General features: G+C 58.6%; 3 protein-coding genes across 5 annotated transcripts in view; all 3 read left to right on the forward strand.

Annotated features, from left to right (window-relative positions):
* LOC132812347 (sulfotransferase 1C4-like) lies at positions 1-7,081 on the forward strand. Of its 2 annotated transcripts, none has more exons than XM_060822921.1 (8): positions 1-86; positions 851-1,028; positions 2,177-2,308; positions 2,416-2,513; positions 2,765-2,891; positions 5,382-5,476; positions 5,916-6,096; positions 6,907-7,081. In XM_060822921.1, the coding sequence occupies exons 2-8, from the start codon at positions 860-862 to the stop codon at positions 7,059-7,061; spliced, it is 957 nt and encodes a 318-aa protein (XP_060678904.1). In that variant the 5' UTR covers positions 1-86; positions 851-859; the 3' UTR covers positions 7,062-7,081. The 2 variants fall into 2 exon arrangements, with proteins under 2 accessions (XP_060678904.1, XP_060678905.1); XM_060822922.1 differs by having other exon boundaries at positions 7-86; positions 845-1,028.
* LOC132812345 (sulfotransferase 1C4-like) overlaps positions 9-19,523 on the forward strand; it is a 27,720-nt gene continuing 8,205 nt past the window's right edge. The window contains exon 1 of the mRNA XM_060822920.1: positions 9-86. The gene's annotated coding sequence lies outside the window, so the exon portion shown is untranslated. The remainder of the gene's footprint in view (positions 87-19,523) is intronic.
* On the forward strand, positions 11,277-18,020 carry LOC132812348 (sulfotransferase 1C4-like). Of its 2 annotated transcripts, XM_060822923.1 has the most exons (7): positions 11,277-11,457; positions 14,501-14,632; positions 14,787-14,884; positions 15,367-15,493; positions 15,744-15,838; positions 16,131-16,311; positions 17,846-18,020. In XM_060822923.1, exons 1-7 carry the CDS (start codon positions 11,289-11,291, stop codon positions 17,998-18,000), a joined length of 957 nt encoding a protein of 318 aa, XP_060678906.1. In that variant the 5' UTR covers positions 11,277-11,288; the 3' UTR covers positions 18,001-18,020. The 2 variants fall into 2 exon arrangements, with proteins under 2 accessions (XP_060678906.1, XP_060678908.1); XM_060822925.1 differs by lacking the exon at positions 14,501-14,632.

The following is a 19,523-nucleotide window of genomic DNA, read 5'->3' on the forward strand; positions in this document are numbered from 1 at the left end:
CCCTTTGAACCATTGCACTGTTAGAGATTCGCAGTGAGACTCGAAAACTTCCAGCTCTTTGCTCACGCCTGAGTCGTCCAAAACAGGTAACATGCCCACCCCGACAACCCTTCTCTCCCTCTCTGTCTCCCTCGCAAAGTCAGTCTGTCTGTCTGTCTGTCTCTCTCTGTTGCACTCTGTCTCTCTCGGTGTTATCTCTCTCTCTCTCTCGGTGTTTCTCTCTGTCTCTCCGTCTTGCGTGAAACACTGTGTGAGGAGGAGACTTTATTTTACAGGTGAGTGACGCTGAGCCCAGTGGGATCGGTGCGCAACACGATGTTCATGCAGGGCAAGGCAGAACACAGAGGGACATGGAGGAGGGGGGGAGCCTGGTGCACAGATAGCAAGTACCCAGGGATAGCAGGGAATCAGGAAGGGCCAGTGGAATGTTGACCCTCATTTCAAGGGGGCTGGAGTCTCAGAGCCGGGAGGTCAGACTGCAACTGGGCGAGGTGCTGGGGAGACCAGACCTGGAGAGTTGTGAGCAGTTTTAGTTCCCCTTATTTAAGGAGAGATTTCACTGGAGGCAGGTCAGGGATAGTCCATGAGGGATGCTTTCTGGGATGGAGGGATTGTCTTATTAACAAAGGTTAGACAGGCTGGGACTCTCCTCCCTGCGTCTGTCTTGTTCACTGTCTCTCTCTTTCTCTCTCTCTCTTTCTCTCTCTATCTCTATCTCTCTTTCTCTCTGTCTCTTCCCCTGTGTATCTCTCTCTCTCTCTCAGACACGTGGGGGTGAGGCTCGCTTGCTCCCCAGGGAGAGTGGGTGAACTGACCCGTGTGTGTGTGTGTGTGTGTGTCCCAGTTCCAGGCCTGAGGGATGGAGACGGGGTCTCACTCTGACCTGAAGGACTGTGTGCTGACCAGGCCCCAGGTTAAACTGGTCCAGGACGTGGCGTTCCCAGACTGGGTCGCAGACAACTGGAGCCTGGTGGAGACTTTCCAGGCAAAGGCCGGGGATCTACTCATCGCAACCTACCCCAAAGCAGGTGAGGGGCGGAGGGAGAGGGAGAGAGGGTCACAGGGGCGGAGGGAGAGGGAGAGAGGGTCACAGGGGCGGAGGGAGAGGGAGAGAGGGTCACAGGGCAGAGGGAGAGGGAGAGAGGGTCACAGGGGCGGAGGGAGAGGGAGAGAGGGTCCCGGGGCGGAGGGAGAGGGAGAGAGGGTCACAGGGGCGGAGGGAGAGGGAGAGAGGGTCCCGGGGCGGAGGGAGAGGGAGAGAGGGTCACGGGGCGGAGGGAGAGAGGGTCACAGGGTGGAGGGAGAGAGGGTCACAGGGCGGAGGGAGAGGGAGAGAGGGTCACAGGGCGGAGGGAGAGGGAGAGAGGGTCACGGGGCGGAGGGAGAGGGTCACAGGGCGGAGGGAGAGTGAGAGAGGGTCACAGGGTGGAGGGAGAGGGAGAGAGGGCCCCAGGGCGGAGGGAGAGGGAGAGAGGGTCACAGGGCGGAGGGAGAGGGCCCCAGGGCAGAGGGAGAGGGAGAGAGGGCCCCAGGGCGGAGGGAGAGGGAGAGAGGGTCACAGGGCGGAGGGAGAGGGCCCCAGGGCGGAGGGAGAGGGAGAGAGGGCCCCAGGGCGGAGGGAGAGGGAGAGAGGGCCCCAGGGCGGAGGGAGAGGGTTCCAGGAGAGAGGGAGAGTTTCCAGGGTGAAATGAAAGGACCTCACGGCAGAGGGAGAGACATGGTCCCACGATGGAGGTAGATGGTGAGGGGCCCAGGGTGGTGGGGGAGACATGATCCCACGATGGAGGGAGATAGTGAGGGCCCCAGGGCGGAGGGAGAGATATGGTCCCACGATGGAGAGGGTGGGCCCCATGACGGAATGAGATGGTGAGGGCCCCAGGGTGGAGGGAGAGACATGGTCCCCACGATGGAGGGGGTGGGCCCCATGACGGAGGGAGATGGTGAGGGCCCCAGGATGGAGGGAGAGACATGGTCCCCACGATGGAGGGGGTGGGCCCCATGAGGGAGGGAGATGGTGAGGGCCCCAGGGCGGAGACATGGCGAGTGGGTTAGGGAGGGTCTGGTTGAATGATTGACTATGTTTATATTTTACGCCCTGTCCTTCACTCTGCTGCTCTGTCCTCTTCCTCCCACTCCCTCCCTTTCTCTGTCTCTGACCCTCTCCCTCCCTCCGTAGGGACCACCTGGACCCAGGAAATTGTGGATCTCATTAACTGTGAGGCCGATGTGGAGGTGTGTAGACGGGCTCCTGTCTACGACCGCATCCCCTTCCTGGAGTTTTTCCCTGGTCCGATCAATCTTCCCAGCGGTGAGTGTCTCTGTCAGTGACCCCCGTACCCCTGGGAGGGGGTGAGGAGGGAGGATAACGTGTGGGACCCCCCCAGCCCGGGCTAACCCTGTCCGGGTTAATTGCAGGAATCGAGCTGTTGGAGAAGATGGAGTCACCGCGGACGGTCAAAACCCACCTGCCTTTCCAACTCGTTCCCAAATCCTTCTGGGAGCAGGACTGTAAGGTACGGGACTGAGGTGGGGGGGGGGGGAGACACTGAGGGACATGGGGAGAGTGTGGGAGACTGGGAGATGGATAGATTGTTGGGGGGAGACACTGAGGGACACGGGGAGAGTGAGGGAGACTGGGAGATGGATAGATTGTTGGGGGGAGACACTGAGGGACACGGGGAGAGTGCGGGAGACTGGGAGATGGATAGATTTTTGGGGGAGATACTGAGGGGATTAATGAATGCATCTTTCTCCCTGTTCCCAGGTAATTGTAGTCGCTCGAAATGCCAAGGATAATGCGGTCTCCTACTTTCACTTCCATCGGATGTGCCAAAACATGCCTCACCCTGGGACCTGGCAGGAATTCCTCCAAAATTTCATGGACGGTCAAAGTGAGAAACATCTTCCTCTACACTGTCCCCCCATCAAACCCACCCAGGGACAGGGACAGCACGGGGTTAGATACAGAGTAAAGCTCCCTCTACACTGTCCCCCCATCAAACACTCCCAGGACAGGGACAGCACGGGGTTAGACACAGAGTAAAGTTGTGGTTCTGTTCACCGCGCTGGAAGTTTTTGTTGCAAACGTTTCGTCCCCTGGCTAGGAGACATCATCAGTGCTCTGGAGCCTCCTGCAAAGCGCTTCTCTGATGTTTCTTCCGGTATTTATAGTGGTCTGTCCTTGCCGCTTCCGGGTGTCAGTTCCAGCTATCCGCTGTAGTGGTTGGTACATTGGGTCCAGGGCAATGTGTTTGTTGATGGTGTTTGTGGATGAGTGCCATGCCTCTAGGAATTCCCTGGCTGTTCTCTGTCTGGCTTGCCCTATGATAGTGGTGTTTTCCCAGTCGAATTCATGTTGCTTGTTGTCTGAGTGTGTGGCTACTAGGGATAGCTAGTCGTGTCGTTTCGTGGCTAGTTGGTGTTCATGGATGCGGGTTGTTAGCTGTCTTCCTGTTTGTCCTATATAGTGTTTTGTGCAGTCCTTGCATGGGATTTTATAAACTACATTAGTTTTGCTCATGTTGGGTATCGAGTCCTTTGTTCTAGTGAGTTGTTGTCTGAGCGTGGCTGTTGGTTTGTGTGCTGTTATGAGTCCTAAGGGTTGCAGTAGTCTGGCTGTCAGTTCTGAAACGTTCCTGATGTATGGTAGTGTGGCTAGTCCTTTTGGTTGTGGCATGTCCTCGTTCCGTGGTCTATCTCTTGGGCATCTGTTGATAAAGTTGCGCGGGTATCCGTTTTTGGTGAATACCTTGTATACCATGATCTCATTCGACGTGACGGCACTGTTCGCTTCGATTGACAAAACCCTAGCCAGAGAAACAATAGCCAACCTACTGGACATACAGAACAGAACACAGGAGGCGGAACCTATCAACAAAGACGGCATACTTAAACTACTGGACTTGTGCCTCACTACACACTTTACATTCAACAATCAGATATACGAACAAATCAACGGAACACCCATGGGCTCACCAATCTCGGGACTCATAGCAGAGGCAGTTATGCAAAGGTTAGAACATACAGCCATACCACAAATCCAACCCAAACTCTGGGTCAGATATGTCGATGACACTTTCGTAATCATCAAAAACACGGAAATAGAAAAAACACACCGGATCATCTATGCCACACTCACAGGCATCCGATTCACGAGAGAAGAGGAAAAGGATAGCCAACTCCCATTCCTAGACGTGATAGTACAGAGAACACCCAACGGAGAATTCACCACAAGGGTACACAGGAAACCAACACACACAGACCAAGTCCTAAACTATGAAAGTAACCACCCCAACACACACAAACGAAGCTGCATCAGGACACTATTCAAAAGAGCCACAACACACTGCAGTACACCAGAACTGCGAAAAGAGGAAGAGGAACAGCTATACAAGGTATTCGCCAAAAACGGATACCCGCGCAACTTTATCACCAGATGCCTAAGTGATAGACCACGGAACGAGGACATGCCACAACCAAAAGGACTAGCCACACTCCCATACATCAGGAGCGTTTCAGAACTGACAGCCAGACTACTGCAACCCTTAGGACTCATAACAGCACACAAACCAACAGCCACACTCAGACAACAACTCACTAGAACAAAGGAGCCAATACCCAACATGAGCAAAACTAATGTAGTTTATAAAATCCCATGCAAGGACTGCACAAAACACTATATAGGACAAACAGGAAGACAGCTAACAATCCGCATACATGTACATCAGCTAGCCACAAAACGACACGACCAGCTATCCCTAGTAGCCACACACTCAGACAACAAGCAACATGAATTCGACTGGGAAAACACTACTATCATAGGGCAAGCCCGACAGAGAACAGCCAGGGAATTCCTAGAGGCATGGCATTCATCCACAAACTCCATCAACAAACACATTGCCCTGGACCCAATATACCAACCACTACAGCGGATAGCTGGAACTGACACCCGCAAGCGGCAAGGACAGACCACTATAAATACCGGAAGAAACATCAAAGAAGCGCTTCGCAGGAGGCTCCAGAGCACTGATGATGTCTCCTAGCCAGGGGACGAAACGTTTGCAACAAAAACTTCCAGCTCGGCGAACAGAACCACAACAACGAGCACCCGAGCTACAAATCTTCGCACAAACCTTGAACAGAGTAAAGCTCCTGCTACACTGTCCCCCATCAAACACTCCCAGGACAGGGACAGCAGGGGGTTAGATACAGTGTAAAGCTCCCTCTACACTGTCCCCCCATCCCTGGGACAGGGACAGCAGGGGGTTAGATACAGAGTAAAGCTCCCTCTACACTGTCTGTGTTGAATCTTTGACCCCGTGGCAGTGGGTTTTGAGGGGAGGGAGACTGGGATCTGACTGTGTGATCTCTGTGTGTTCCAGTTTCCTGGGGATCCTGGTATGACCATGCGAAGGGCTGGTGGGAAGCGAAGGAGAAACATCGGATTCTCTTCCTCTTTTATGAAGACATGAAGGAGGTAAAGATGGAGAGAGTGTGGGGGAGAACGAGGGTTGGAGGGTGTGACAGAGCGAGAATGGAGGGGGCAGAGACAGGGAGAGAGGGAGGGGGAGGGAGAGGGAGGGGGAGGGAGAGGGAGACAAGAGACATCAGGGTCTGGATGGACCCTCTCACTGACCCCTGACCATGGATGGACCTTCTCTGACCCCTGACCCTGCATGGACCCTCTCACTGACCCCTGACCCTGCATTGACCCTCTCCCTCACCCCTGACCTTGGATGGAGCTTCTCTGACCCCTAACCCTGCATGGACCCTGTCTCTGACCCCTGATCCTGCATGGACGCTCTCTCTGACCCCTGACCCTGCATGGACCCACTCACTGACCCCTGACCCTGCATGGACCCTCTCCCTGACCCCGGGAGCTCTAACCCCTCTCTCCTTTGCTCCTCTCCATCTAGAACCCCAGGAGGGAGATCCAGAAGGTGGCCCGGTTCATGGGGAAGGTTCTAGAAGATGACGTCCTCGAGAAGATTGTCCATCTCTCCTCTTTCAAGGTCATGAGGGACAACCCAATGGCTAATTACACTATGTTGCCCAGCAACGTCATGGACCAATCCATCTCCAGGTTCATGAGAAAAGGTGGGTTCAAGGTCAGAGGCCAAAAAGGTGGGGGACAGAGAGAATCTAACCATCGCCCCCTTGACGTTCAATGGTGTTACCATCACTGAATCCCCCTCCCCCCCACTATCAACATCCTGGGGGTTCACTCCCTCCCCCCCCCCCCGAAGCAGAGAGACAGCAGTGTGTACCCTCTACAAGACCCACTGCAGAGACTCGCTGAGGTTCCCTATGAGCGATGACAAGGGGCGGTGGGCTCTGAAAAGGGGCAAGGGGATGGAGGGGCTCAGTTCTCTCCCATCACCTACTCATCCATGGGATTGACACCATCTCTCCCTGTCTGCCTCTGGGTCCCTCTGTGTCTCTCCCACCGCCCCTACCCCTCTCTGTCTCTCCCATTATCCCTCCCAACCTCTCCATCCCTCGTTCCCCGTCTCTCTCCCTCCCTCTACCTCTCTCTCCCTCCCATCTTCTGTCTCCCATCTTCTCCCTCTCTATTTCCCCCTCTCCATCCCTCCGTCCCTCCCTCCCTGTTCCCCCCTCTCTCTCCCCCCTCTCTCCCTCCCACCCTCTCCCTCCCTGTTTCCCCCTCTCCCTCCCTCTGTCTCTCCCTCCCACCCTCTCCCTCCCTCTGTCTCTCCCCCCTCCCACCCTCTCCCTCCCACCCTCTCCCTCCCTGTTTCCCCCTCTCTCTCCCTCTGTCTCTCCCTCTCTCCCTCCCACCCTCTCCCTCCCTGTTTCCCCCTCTCCCTCCCTCTGTCTCTCCCTCTATCCCTCCCTCCCTGTTTCCCCCTCTCCCTCCCTCTGTCTCTCTCTATCCCTCCCTCCCAGGTGAGGTGGGAGACTGGAAGACCCATTTCACGGTGGCTGAGAATGAACGTTTTGATGAACATTACGAGAGACAGATGGCTCCGTGCTCGGTGAGGTTTCGCCAGGAGCTGGGACCGGGACGAGAAGGATCGGGGGAACTCAGAATAAACTCTTAACAAGCCTCGATAACACAGAAGTGTGATTATTTCACCTCAGACAGGCGCTACTGCAATTCAGTGACATAACAAAAGCGTATTTACTACAGATCCCCCCCCAAACAGTGGGACAGATTTAGGAAGTAGTGATCATAACGAGAGAGAGAGAGAGAAAGAGAGAGAGAGAGAGAGAAAAAGAGAGAGACAGAGAGAGAGAGAGAGACAGAGAGACAGACAGAGACCTCAAGTTCAAGTTCTTGAGAAGTTAGGGAGTGGGGGGGATCAAGCCAGGCTGGAGAGGAGGATTGGAGGGGGTTACAGAGATAGGGAGGGGGTGTAGGGGGTTACAGGGATAGGGAGGGGGTGTAGGGGGGTTACAGAGATAGGGAGGGGGTGTAGGGGGTTACAGAGATAGGGAGGGGGTGTAGGGGGGTTACAGAGATAGGGAGGGGGTGTAGGGGGGTTACAGAGATAGGGAGGGGGTGTAGGGGGTTACAGAGATAGGGAGGGGGTGTAGGGGGTTACAGGGATAGGGAGGGGGTGTAGGGGGGTTACTGAGATAGGGAGGGGGTGTGGGGGTTACAGAGATAGGGAGGGGGTGTAGGGGGTTACAGAGATAGGGAGGGGGTGTAGGGGGTTACAGAGATAGGGAGAGGGTGCAGGGGGTTACAGAGATCGGGAGTGGGTGCAGGGTGGTGAAGGAGATTGGGAGATAGGGTTGTGATAAGGCAGAGCGAGAGATGTTTGCCTGAAGATGTTGCTGGGATTAAATATGACCAAGGACCCACCTTAATTATAAACCCAAACACCCTTCAGGAAGCCTGGAAGCTGAAAAGACAACGTTGCTGAGTTACCAGGCTGAGGGCATTGAGCTCCTGCATCCTGTCCACATGGAAGTCACACGCCTGGGTTCATGGCTAACAGGAGAGCTGGGCCCTGTCCATACGGTACACAAAGCTCCATTGTTCTGGAGCTCACTCCGAGAGGATCCACCCAAACACTCCCCTCACTCCCACCCACCCTTTCTATGGAACTGGCCTGAGGGCAGTGTCCACGGGCTGACTGAGCAATGGACTGGTCCCAGGGGGAAACTTCCAGAAGGTTTCACCCTCAACACCACCTGAAATTTCCAAAGCTGCCTCTGGAATGGTCCCAGTGACACCATCCCCAATGGACCCCAAACCCCTTCCCGTTCCCTCCCGCTCTACACCGTCCCCAATGGACCCCAAACCCCTTCCCGTGCCCTCCTGCTCTACACCGTCCCCAATGGACCCCAAACCCCTTCCCGTGCCCTCCCGCTCTACACCGTCCCCAATGGGACCCCAAACGCCTTCCCGTTCCCTCCCGCTCTACACCGTCCCCAATGGGCCCCAAACCCCTTCCCATTCCCCCCTGCTCTACACCGTCCCCAATGGGACCCCGAACCCCTCCCGTTCTACACTGTCCCCAATGGGAGCCCAAACCCCTTCCCGTTCCATCCCGCTCTACACCGTCCCCAATGGACCTCAAACCCCTTCCCGTTCCCTCCCGCTCTACACCGTCCCCAATGGGACCCCAAACCCCTCCCTGTCCCCTCCCGTTCTACACCGTCCCCAATGGGACCCCAAACCCCTTCCCCATTCCCTCCCGCTCTACACCGTCCCCAATGGGACCCCAAACCCCTCCCTGTCCCCTCCTGTTCTACACCGTCCCCAATGGGACCCCAAACCCCTTCTCCTTCCCTCCTGGCTCTACACCGTCCCCAATGGGACCCCAAACCCCTTCCCGTTCCCTCCTGCTCTACACCGTCCCCAATGGGACCCCAAAACCCTTCCCATTCCCTCGGGCTCTACACCGTCCCCAATGGAACCCCTTCCCATTCCCTCCGGCTTTACATCGTCCCCAATGGGCCCCAAACCCCTTCCCGTTCCCTTCCGCTCTACACCGTCCCCAATGGAACCCCAAACCCCTTCCCGTTCCCTCCCGCTCTACACAGTCTCCAATGGGACCCCAAACCCCTTCCCGTTCACTACTGTTCTACACCGTCCCCAATGGGACCCCAAACCCCTTCCCCGTTCCCTCCCGCTCTACACCGTCCCCAATGGGACCCCAAACCCCTCCCTGTCCCCTCCTGTTCTACACCATCTCCAATGGACCCCAAACCTGCAGAGGGAGAGAGAGTGTGGGAATGGAGAGAGAAAGTGTGTGTGTGTGTGTGTGTGTGTGTGTGTGTGTGTGGGCGGGGGGGGCGAGACAGCGCGTTTGTGGGGGCAGAGAGAGAGAGAAACAAATGGGGAGGGAGAGGGAGAGAGAGAGCGGTCTCTCTCACAGCTCCTCTCCAGTATCCCAGCGCTCTGACACTGTCCTGTAGTGGACAGTGAGCACTCCTCTCTGTCAGTTGGATACACCCTTCCAGCTCCCTCCCCTTCTCCCCAGCCACCAATCAGATTACCCTGTGCCTTCCCAAAGTGACGGGTGATGTTATCAGAGCCTGCTCCCACTGGACTGGTGCTCAGTTGTTCAGAGTCCACAGCGGGAGTCTCACACAGACAGCCCTGAACTCCTCACTGACTGAGATCCTGTAGGTAACACCCCCTTCAAAACCACCCTCCCTCTGTGTCCCCGTCTCTCGCTGGGTCTCTCTGTCCCTCCCTCCCTCTGTGTCCCCGTCTCTCGCTGGGTCTCTCTGTCCCACCCTCCCTCTGTGTCCCCGTCTCTCGCTGGGTCTCTCTGTCCCTCCCTCCCTCTGTGTCCCCGTCTCTCGCTGGGTCTCTCTGTCCCTCCCTCCCTCTGTGTCCCCGTCTCTCGCTGGGTCTCTCTGTCCCACCCTCCCTCTGTGTCCCCGTCTCTCGCTGGGTCTCTCTGTCCCACCCTCCCTCTGTGTCCCCGTCTCTCGCTGGGTCTCTCTGTCCCACCCTCCCTCTGTGTCCCCGTCTCTCGCTGGGTCTCTCTGTCCCTCCCTCCCTCTGTGTCCCCGTCTCTCGCTGGGTCTCTCTGTCCCTCCCTCCCTCTGTGTCCCCGTCTCTCGCTGGGTCTCTCTGTCCCTCCCTCCCTCTGTGTCCCCGTCTCTCGCTGGGTCTCTCTGTCCCTCCCTCCCTCTGTGTCCCCGTCTCTCGCTGGGTCTCTCTGTCCCACCCTCCCTCTGTGTCCCCGTCTCTCGCTGGGTCTCTCTGTCCCTCCCTCCCTCTGTGTCCCCGTCTCTCGCTGGGTCTCTCTGTCCCTCCCTCCCTCTGTGTCCCCGTCTCTCGCTGGGTCTCTCTGTCCCTCCCTCCCTCTGTGTCCCCGTCTCTCGCTGGGTCTCTCTGTCCCTCCCTTCCTCTGTGTCCCCGTCTCTCGCTGGGTCTCTCTGTCCCTCCCTCCCTCTGTGTCCCCGTCTCTCTCTGGGTCTCTCTGTCCCTCCCTCCCTCTGTGTCCCCGTCTCTCGCTGGGTCTCTCTGTCCCACCCTCCCTCTGTGTCCCCGTCTCTCGCTGGTCTCTCTGTCCCACCCTCCCTCTGTGACCCTGTGTCTTCCTCCCTCTGTCCGTGTCTCTCGCTGGGTCTCTCTGTCCCACCCTCCCTCTGTGTCCCTGTCCCTCCCTCCCTCTGTGCCCCTGTCTCTCGCTGGGTCTCTCTGTCCCTCCCTCCCTCTGTCCGTGTCTCTCGCTGGGTCTCCTTCTCTCTCCTCATTGTCATGGGCTGACAACGTTTTGTGTTTGTGTGTGTGAGAGAGAGAGAGAGAAAGCGAGAGCGTGTGTGAGCATGAGAGAGAGTGTGAGTGTGTCTGGGTGAAAGAGTGTGTGTGTAAGGGAGTGTGTGTGACTGTGAGGGAGTGTCTATGTGTGAGCATATGGGAATATAAATCTTTTCAATTTGAGGGAGAGCTGATGTGCTGAGAGACAGACAGAGAAAGGTCAGAGAGAGAGAGAGAGAGAGAGAGAGGTGTAGGGATTGCGTTCTGAGTAAAGGTTAGACAGGGTGGGACTCTCCCCCGTGAAGTTTGAAGAGTGAGAGAGGATCCCATTGAAACATTCAGGATCCTTAAAGGGGCTTGACAGGGTCAGGGCTGAGAGAATGTTTCCCCTGATGGGAGAGTCCAGGGACAGAGGGCACAGTCTCAGAGTGAAGGGACACCAACTTAAGGCTGAGAGGGGGAGGAACTTCTCTCTCTCTCTCACTGTCTCTCTCTCTGTCTATCTACATCTCTCTATCTCCATCTCTCTGTCTCTCGCTCCCCGGGGAGAGTGGGTGAACTGACCCGTGTGTGTGTGACCCGGTTCCAGGCCTGAGGGATGGAGACGGGGTCTCACTCTGACCTGAAGGACTGTGTGCTGACCAGGCCCCAGGTTAAACTGGTCCAGGACGTGGCGTTCCCAGACTGGGTCGCAGACAACTGGAGCCTGGTGGAGACTTTCCAGGCAAAGGCCGGGGATCTTCTCATCGCAACCTACCCCAAAGCAGGTGAGGGGCGGAGGGAGAGGGAGAGAGGGTCACAGGGGCGGAGGGAGAGGGAGAGAGGGTCACAGGGCGGAGGGAGAGGGAGAGAGGGTCCCAGGGCGGAGGGAGAGGGAGAGAGGGCCACAGGGCGGAGGGTGAGGGAGAGAGTGTCACAGGGCGGAGGGAGAGGGAGAGAGGGTCACAGGGCGGAGGGAGAGGGAGAGAGGGTCCCAGGGCGGAGGGAGAGAGGGCCACAGGGCGGAGGGAGAGGGAGAGAGGGTCAAAGGGCCGAGGGAGAGGGAGTGAGGGTCACAGGGGGGAGGGAGAGGGAGAGAGGGTCACAGGGCGGACGGAGAGGGAGAGAGGGCCCCAGGTGAGAGGGAGAGGGCCCCAGGGCAGAGGGAGAGGGGTCCCCAGGCCGGAGGGAAACAGAGGGCCCCAGGCCGGAGGGAAACAGAGGGCCCCAGGCCGGAGGGAAACAGAGGGCCCCAGGCCGGAGGGAAACAGAGGGCCCCAGGGCGGAGGGAGAGACAGAGGGCCCCAGGGCGGAGGGAGAGACATGGTCCCCACGATGGAGAGGGTGGGCCCCAGGGCGGAAGGAGAGACATGGTCCCACGATGGAGAGTGTGTGCCCCAGGGCGGAGGGAGACACATGGTCCCACGATGGAGAGGGTGGGCCCCAGGGTGGAGGGAGAGACATGGTCCCACGATGGAGAGGGTGGGCCCCATGAGGGAGGGAGATGGTGAGGGCCCCAGGGCGGAGGGAGAGACATGGTCCCACGATGGAGATGGTGGGCCCCAGGGTGGAGGGAGAGACATGGTCCCACGATGGAGAGGGTGGGCCCCAGGGCGGAGGGAGAGACATGGTCCCCACGATGGAGAGGGTGGGCCCCAGGGCGGAAGGAGAGACATGGTCCCACGATGGAGAGGGTGTGCCCCAGGGCGGAGGGAGACACATGGTCCCACGATGGAGAGGGTGGGCCCCAGGGTGGAGGGAGAGACATGGTCCCACGATGGAGAGGGTGGGCCCCATGAGGGAGGGAGATGGTGAGGGCCCCAGGGCGGAGGGAGAGACATGGTCCCACGATGGAGATGGTGGGCCCCAGGGTGGAGGGAGAGACATGGTCCCACGATGGAGAGGGTGGGCCCCAAGCCGGAGGGAGAGACATGGCCCCACGATGGAGATGGTGAGGGCCCCAGGGTGGAGGGAGAGACATGGTCCCCACGATGAAGGGGGCGGGCCCCAGGCCGGAGGGAGAGACATGGTCCCCACGATGGAGAGGATGGGCCACATGACGGAGGGAGAGACATGGCCCCACGATGGAGATGGTGAGGGCCCCAGGGTGGAGGGAGAGACATGGTCCCCACGATGAAGGGGGTGGGCCCCAGGGCGGAGGGAGATGGTGAGGGCCCCAGGGTGGAGGGAGAGACAGAGGGCCCCAGGGCGGAGGGAGAGACATGGTCCCCACGATGGAGAGGGTGGGCCCCAGGGCGGAAGGAGAGACATGGTCCCACGATGGAGAGTGTGTGCACCAGGGCGGAGGGAGACACATGGTCCAACGATGGAGAGGGTGGGCCCCAGGGTGGAGGGAGAGACATGGTCCCACGATGGAGAGGGTGGGCCCCATGAGGGAGGGAGATGGTGAGGGCCCCAGGGTGGAGGGAGAGACATGGTCCCACGATGGAGATGGTGGGCCCCAGGGTGGAGGGAGAGACATGGTCCCACGATGGAGAGGGTGGGCCCCAGGCCGGAGGGCGAGACATGGCCCCACGATGGAGATGGTGAGGGCCCCAGGTAGGAGGGAGAGACATGGTCCCCACGATGAAGGGGGCGGGCCCCAGGCCGGAGGGAGAGACATGGTCCCCACGATGGAGAGGATGGGCCACATGACGGAGGGAGAGACATGGCCCCACGATGGAGATGGTGAGGGCCCCAGGGTGGAGGGAGAGACATGGTCCCCACGATGAAGGAGGTGGGCCCCAGGGCGGAGGGAGATGGTGAGGGCCCAGGGTGGAGGGAGAGACAGAGGGCCCCAGGGCGGAGGGAGAGACATGGTCCCCACGATGGAGAGGGTGGGCCCCAGGGCGGAAGGAGAGACATGGTCCCACGATGGAGAGTGTGTGCCCCAGGGCGGAGGGAGACACATGGTCCCACGATGGAGAGGGTGGGCCCCAGGGTGGAGGGAGAGACATGGTCCCACGATGGAGAGGGTGGGCCCCATGAGGGAGGGAGATGGTGAGGGCCCCAGGGCGGAGGGAGAGACATGGTCCCACGATGGAGATGGTGGGCCCCAGGGTGGAGGGAGAGACATGGTCCCACGATGGAGAGGGTGGGCCCCAGGCCGGAGGGAGAGACATGGCCCCACGATGGAGATGGTGAGGGCCCCAGGGTGGAGGGAGAGACATGGTCCCCACGATGAAGGGGGCGGGCCCCAGGCCGGAGGGAGAGACATGGTCCCCACGATGGAGTGGATGGGCCACATGACGGAGGGAGAGACATGGCCCCACGATGGAGATGGTGAGGGCCCCAGGGTGGAGGGAGAGACATGGTCCCCACGATGAAGGGGGTGGGCCCCAGGGCGGAGGGATATGGTGAGGGCCCCAGGGTGGAGGGAGAGACAGAGGGCCCCAGGGCGGAGGGAGAGACATGGTCCCCACGATGGAGAGGGTGGGCCCCAGGGCGGAAGGAGAGACATGGTTCCACGATGGAGAGGGTGTGCCCCAGGGCGGAGGGAGACACATGGTCCCACGATGGAGAGGGTGGGCCCCAGGGTGGAGGGAGAGACATGGTCCCCACGATGGAGAGGGTGTGCTACATGACGGAAGGAGATGGTGAGGGCCCCAGGGTGGAGGGAGAGACATGGTCCCACGATGGAGAGGGTGGGCCCCATGACGGAGGGAGATGGTGAGGGCCCCAGGGCGGAGACATGGCGAGTGGGTTAGGGAGGGTCTGGTTGAATGATTGACTATGTTTATATTTTACGCCCTGACCTTCACTCTGCTGCTCTGTCCTCTTCCTCCCACTCCCTCCCTTTCTCTGTCTCTGACCCTCTCCCTCCCTCCGTAGGGACCACCTGGACCCAGGAAATTGTGGATCTCATTAACTGTGAGGCCGATGTGGAGGTGTGTAGACGGGCTCCGGTCTACGACCGCATCCCCTTCCTGGAGTTATTCCAACGTCGGCCCAATCATCCCAGCGGTGAGTGTCTCTCTCAGTGACTACCCCCACCCCTGCCTCCCACCGCACCCCTGGGAGAGTCAGTGCCCCCCCGTACCCCTGGGTGGGAGGGGAGGAGGGAGGATAACGTGTGGGACCCCCCAGCCCGGGCTAACCTTGTCCGGGTTAATTGCAGGAATCGAGCTGTTGGAGAAGATGGAGTCACCGCGGACGGTCAAAACCCACCTGCCTTTCCAACTCGTTCCCAAATCCTTCTGGGAGCAGGACTGTAAGGTACGGGACTGAGGGGGGAGACACTGAGGGACACGGGGAGAGTGAGGGAGACTGGGAGATGGATAGATTGTTGGGGGGAGACACTGAGGGACGTGGGGAGAGTGCGGGAGACTGGGAGATGGATAGATTGTTGGGGGGAGACACTGAGGGACACGGGGAGAGTGCGGGAGACTGGGAGATGGATAGATTGTTGGGGGGAGACACTGAGGGACACGGGGAGAGTGTGGGAGACTGGGAGATGGATAGATTGTTGGGGGGAGACACTGAGGGACACGGGGAGAGTGTGGGAGACTGGAAGATGGATAGATTGTTGGGGGGAGACACTGAGGGACACGGGGAGAGTGTGGGAGACTGGGAGATGAATAGATTGTTGGGGGGAGACACTGAGGGACACGGGGAGAGTGTGGGAGACTGGGAGATGGATAGATTTGTGGGGGAGATACTGAGGGGATTAATGAATGCATCTTTCTCCCTGTTCCCAGGTAATTGTAGTCGCTCGAAATGCCAAGGATAATGCGGTCTCCTACTTTCACTTCCATCGGATGTGCCAAGACATGCCTCACCCTGGGACCTGGCAGGAATTCCTCCGGAATTTCATGGAGGGTCAAGGTGAGGAACACCGTCCTCTACACTGTCCCCCATCAAACACTCTCAGGACAGGGACAGCACGGGGTTAGATACAGAGCAATGCTCCCTCTACACTGTCCCCCATCAAACACTCCCAGGACAGGGACAGCAGGGGGTTAGATACAGAGTAAAGCTCCCTCTACACTGTCTGTGTTGAATCTTTGACCCAGCGGCCGTGGGTTTTGAGGGGAGGGAGACTGGGATCTGACTGTGCGATCTCTGTGTGTTCCAGTTTCCTGGGGATCCTGGTATGACCATGCGAAGGGCTGGTGGGAAGCGAAGGAGAAACATCGGATTCTCTTCCTCTTTTATGAAGACATGAAGGAGGTAAAGATGGAGAGAGTGTGGGGGAGAACGAGGGTTGGAGGGTGTGACAGAGCGAGCACGGAGGGGGCTGGGAGGGAGAGGGAGGGGGTGGGAGAGTGAGAAGGGTCTGGATAATTTTTCTCACTGACCACTGACCCTGGATGGACCTGCTCACTGACCCCTGACCCTGCATGGACCCTCTCCCTGACCCCTGACCCTGCATGGACCCACTCACTGACCCCTGACCCTGGACGGACCCTCTCCCTGACCCCGGGAGCTCTAACCCCTCTCTCCTTTGCTCCTCTCCACCTAGAACCCCAGGAGGGAGATCCAGAAGGTGGCCCGGTTCATGGGGAAGGTTCTGGAAGATGACGTCCTCGAGAAGATTGTCCATCTCTCCTCTTTCAAGGTCATGAAGGACAACCCAATGGCTAATTACATAACGTTGCCCAGCAACATCATGGACCAATCCATCTCCAGCTTCATGAGGATAGGTGGGTTCAAACTTGGAGTGGGGGGGTCAAGGGTCAGACGGTCAAGTGCTGTTGGGGGGAGAAAGAATCCAGCGATTGCACCCTTGACGTTCAATGGTGTTACCATCACTGAATCCCCCCTCCCCCCCACTATCAACACCCTGGGGGTTCCCATTGAGAGAGAATCTAACCATTGCCCCCTTGACGTTCAATGGTGTTACCATCACTGAATCCCCCCTCCCCCCACTATCAACATCCTGGGGGTTCCCATCGAGAGAGAATCTAACCATCGCCCCATTGACGTTCAATGGTGTTACCGTCACTGAATCCCCCCTCCTCCCCCACTATCAACATCCTGGGGGTTCCCATTGAGAGAGAATCTCACCATCGCCCCCTTGACGTTCAATGGTGTTACCGTCACTGAATCCCCCCTCCCCCCCCCACTATCAACATCCTGGGGGTTCCCATTGAGCAGAAACTGACCCGGACCCCAGCCCCATCTCAATCCTGTGTCTCCAGGAGCAGGTCAGAGGCTGGGAACCCTGCAGTGGGTAACTCCCCTCCTGACTCCTTCCCATAGCCCTGTCCCACCATCGATGAGGCAGGAGTCAGGGAGGGTGAGGGGATACTCCCCACTCGCCCTGGACAGGAGGAGGGGGCGGCTCCGACAACACTCGAGAAGCTCGACACCGTCCGGGACAGAGCAGCCCCTCCCCCCTATTCCCCACCCCATCGAGATGCTGACCCCCACCTTCAACATTCACTCCCTCCCCCCCCCCCCTCGAAGCAGAGAGACAGCAGTGTGTACCCTCTACAAGACCCACTGCAGAGACTCGCTGAGGTTCCCTCTGAGCGATGACAAGGGGCGGTGGGCTCTGAAAAGGGGCAAGGGGATGGAGGGGCTCAGTTCTCTCCCATCACCTACTCATCCATGGGATTGACACCATCTCTCCCTGTCTGCCTCTGGGTCCCTCTGTGTCTCTCCCACCGCCCCTACCCCGCTCTGTCTGTCCCTCCCTCTATGCCTCCCAACTTCTCCATCCCTCTTTCCCCCTCGCTCTCCCTCCCTCTTCTCTCTCCCTCCCACTCGCTCCCTCCCTGTTTCCCCCTCTCCCTCCCTCTCTCTCTCCCACCGTCTCTCCCTCTCTCCCCCCCACCCTCTCCCTCCCTGTTTCCCCCTCTCCCTCCCTCTGTCTCTCCCTCTCTCCCTCCCACCCTCTCCCTCCCTGTTTCCCCCCTCTCCCTCCCTCTGTCTCTCCCTCCCACCCTCTCCCTCTGTTTGCCCCTCTCCCTCCCTCTGTCTCTCCCTCTCTCCCTCCCACCCTCTCCCTCTGTTTGCCCCTCTCCCTCCCTCTGTCTCTCCCTCTCTCCCTCCACCCTCTCCCTCCCTGTTTCCCTCTCTCCCTCCCTCTGTCTCTCCCTCTCTCCCTCCCACCCTCTCCCTCCCTGTTTCCCCCTCTCCCTCCCTCTGTCTCTCCCTCTCTCCCTCCCACCCTCTCCCTCCCTGTTTCCCCCTCTCCCTCCCTCTGTCTCTCCCTCTATCCCTCCCTCCCAGGTGAGGTGGGAGACTGGAAGACCCATTTCACGGTGGCTGAGAATGAACGTTTTGATGAACATTACGAGAGACAGATGGCTCCGTGCTCGGTGAGGTTTCGCCAGGAGCTGGGACCGGGACGAGAAGGATCGGGGGAACTCAGAATAAACTCTTAACAAGCCTCGATAACACAGAAGTGTGATTATTTCACCTCAGACAGGCGCTACTGCAATTCAGTGACATAACAAAAGCGTATTTACTACAGATCCCCCCCAAACAATGGGACTGATTTAGGAAGTAGTGATCATAACGAGAGAGAGAGAGAGAGAGATCAGGGGTTACAGAGATAGGGAGGGGGTGTAGGGGGGGGTTACAGGGATAGGGAGGGGGTGTAGGGGGGGTTACAGAGATAGGGAGGGGGTGTAGGGGGGTTACAGAGATAGGGAGGGGGTGCGGGGGATTACAAAGATAGGGAGGGAGTGGGGGGGTTTACAGAGATAGGGAAGGTGTGTAGGGGGTTACAGAGATAGGGAGGGGGTGTAGGGGGGTTACAGGGATAGGGAGGGGGTGTAGCCGGGTTACAGAGATAGGGAGGGGGTGTAGGGGGGGTTACAGGGATAGGGAGGGGGTGTAGGGGGTTACAGAGATAGGGAGGGGGTGTAGGGGGTTACAGAGATAGGGAGGGGATGCAGGGGGTTACAGAGATAGGGAGGGGGTGCAGGGGGTTACAGAGATAGGGAGGGGGTGTAGGGGGTTACAGAGATAGGGAGGGGTGCAGGGGGTTACAGAGATAGGGAGGGGGTGTAGGGGGTTACAGAGATAGGGAGGGGGTGCAGGGGGTTACAGAGATCGGGAGTGGGTGCAGGGTGGTGAAGGAGATTGGGAGATAGGGTTGTGATAAGGCAGAGCGAGAGATGTTTGCCTGAAGATGTTGCTGGGATTAAATATGACCAAGGACCCACCCTAATTATAAACCCAAACACCCTTCAGGAAGCCTGGAAGCTGAAAAGACAACGTTGCTGAGTTACCAGGCTGAGGGCATTGAGCTCCTGCATCCTGTCCACATGGAAGTCACACGCCTGGGTTCATGGCTAACAGGAGAGCTGGGCCCTGTCCATACGGTACACAAAGCTCCATTGTTCTGGAGCTCACTCCGAGAGGATCCACCCAAACACTCCCCTCACTCCCACCCACCCTTTCCATGGAACTGGCCTGAGTGCAGTGTGCACGGGCTGACTGAGCAATGGACAGGGCCCAGGGGGAAACTTCCAGAAGGTTTCACCCTCAACACCACCTGAAATTTCCAAAGCTGCCTCTGGAATGGTCCCAGTGACACCGTCCCCAATGGGACCCCAAACCCCTTCCCCGTTCCCTCCCGCTCTACACCGTCCCCAATGGGACCCCAAACCCCTTCCCCATTCCCTCCCGCTCTACACCGTCCCCAATGGGACCCCAAACCCCTTCCCCGTTCCCTCCTGTTCTACACCGTCCCCAATGGGACCCCAAACCCCTTCTCCTTCCCTCCTGGCTCTACACCGTCCCCAATGGGACCCCAAACCCCTTCCCCGTTCCCTCCCGCTCTACACCGTCCCCAATGGGACCCCAAACCCCTTCCCGTTCACTATTGCTCTACACCGTCCACAATGGAACTCCAAACCCCTTCCCGTTCCCACCCGCTCTACACCGTCCCCAATAGGAC

Source organism: Hemiscyllium ocellatum, unplaced genomic scaffold (assembly GCF_020745735.1).
Source record: "Hemiscyllium ocellatum isolate sHemOce1 unplaced genomic scaffold, sHemOce1.pat.X.cur. scaffold_2674_pat_ctg1, whole genome shotgun sequence".
Lineage (NCBI taxonomy): Eukaryota > Metazoa > Chordata > Chondrichthyes > Orectolobiformes > Hemiscylliidae > Hemiscyllium > Hemiscyllium ocellatum.

Bases quoted from the DNA above. Each gene is read 5' to 3' on its own strand.
- LOC132812347 (XM_060822921.1), top strand. From the start codon at position 860: ATGGAGACGGGGTCTCACTCTGACCTGAAGGACTGTGTGCTGACCAGG. The intron at 2,309-2,415 runs GTGAGTGTCTCT...GGTTAATTGCAG, and splicing joins TCCGATCAATCTTCCCAGCG to GAATCGAGCTGTTGGAGAAG. The intron at 2,514-2,764 runs GTACGGGACTGA...CCCTGTTCCCAG, and splicing joins TCTGGGAGCAGGACTGTAAG to GTAATTGTAGTCGCTCGAAA.
- LOC132812348 (XM_060822923.1), top strand. From the start codon at position 11,289: ATGGAGACGGGGTCTCACTCTGACCTGAAGGACTGTGTGCTGACCAGG. The intron at 11,458-14,500 runs GTGAGGGGCGGA...CTCCCTCCGTAG, and splicing joins CGCAACCTACCCCAAAGCAG to GGACCACCTGGACCCAGGAA. The intron at 14,885-15,366 runs GTACGGGACTGA...CCCTGTTCCCAG, and splicing joins TCTGGGAGCAGGACTGTAAG to GTAATTGTAGTCGCTCGAAA.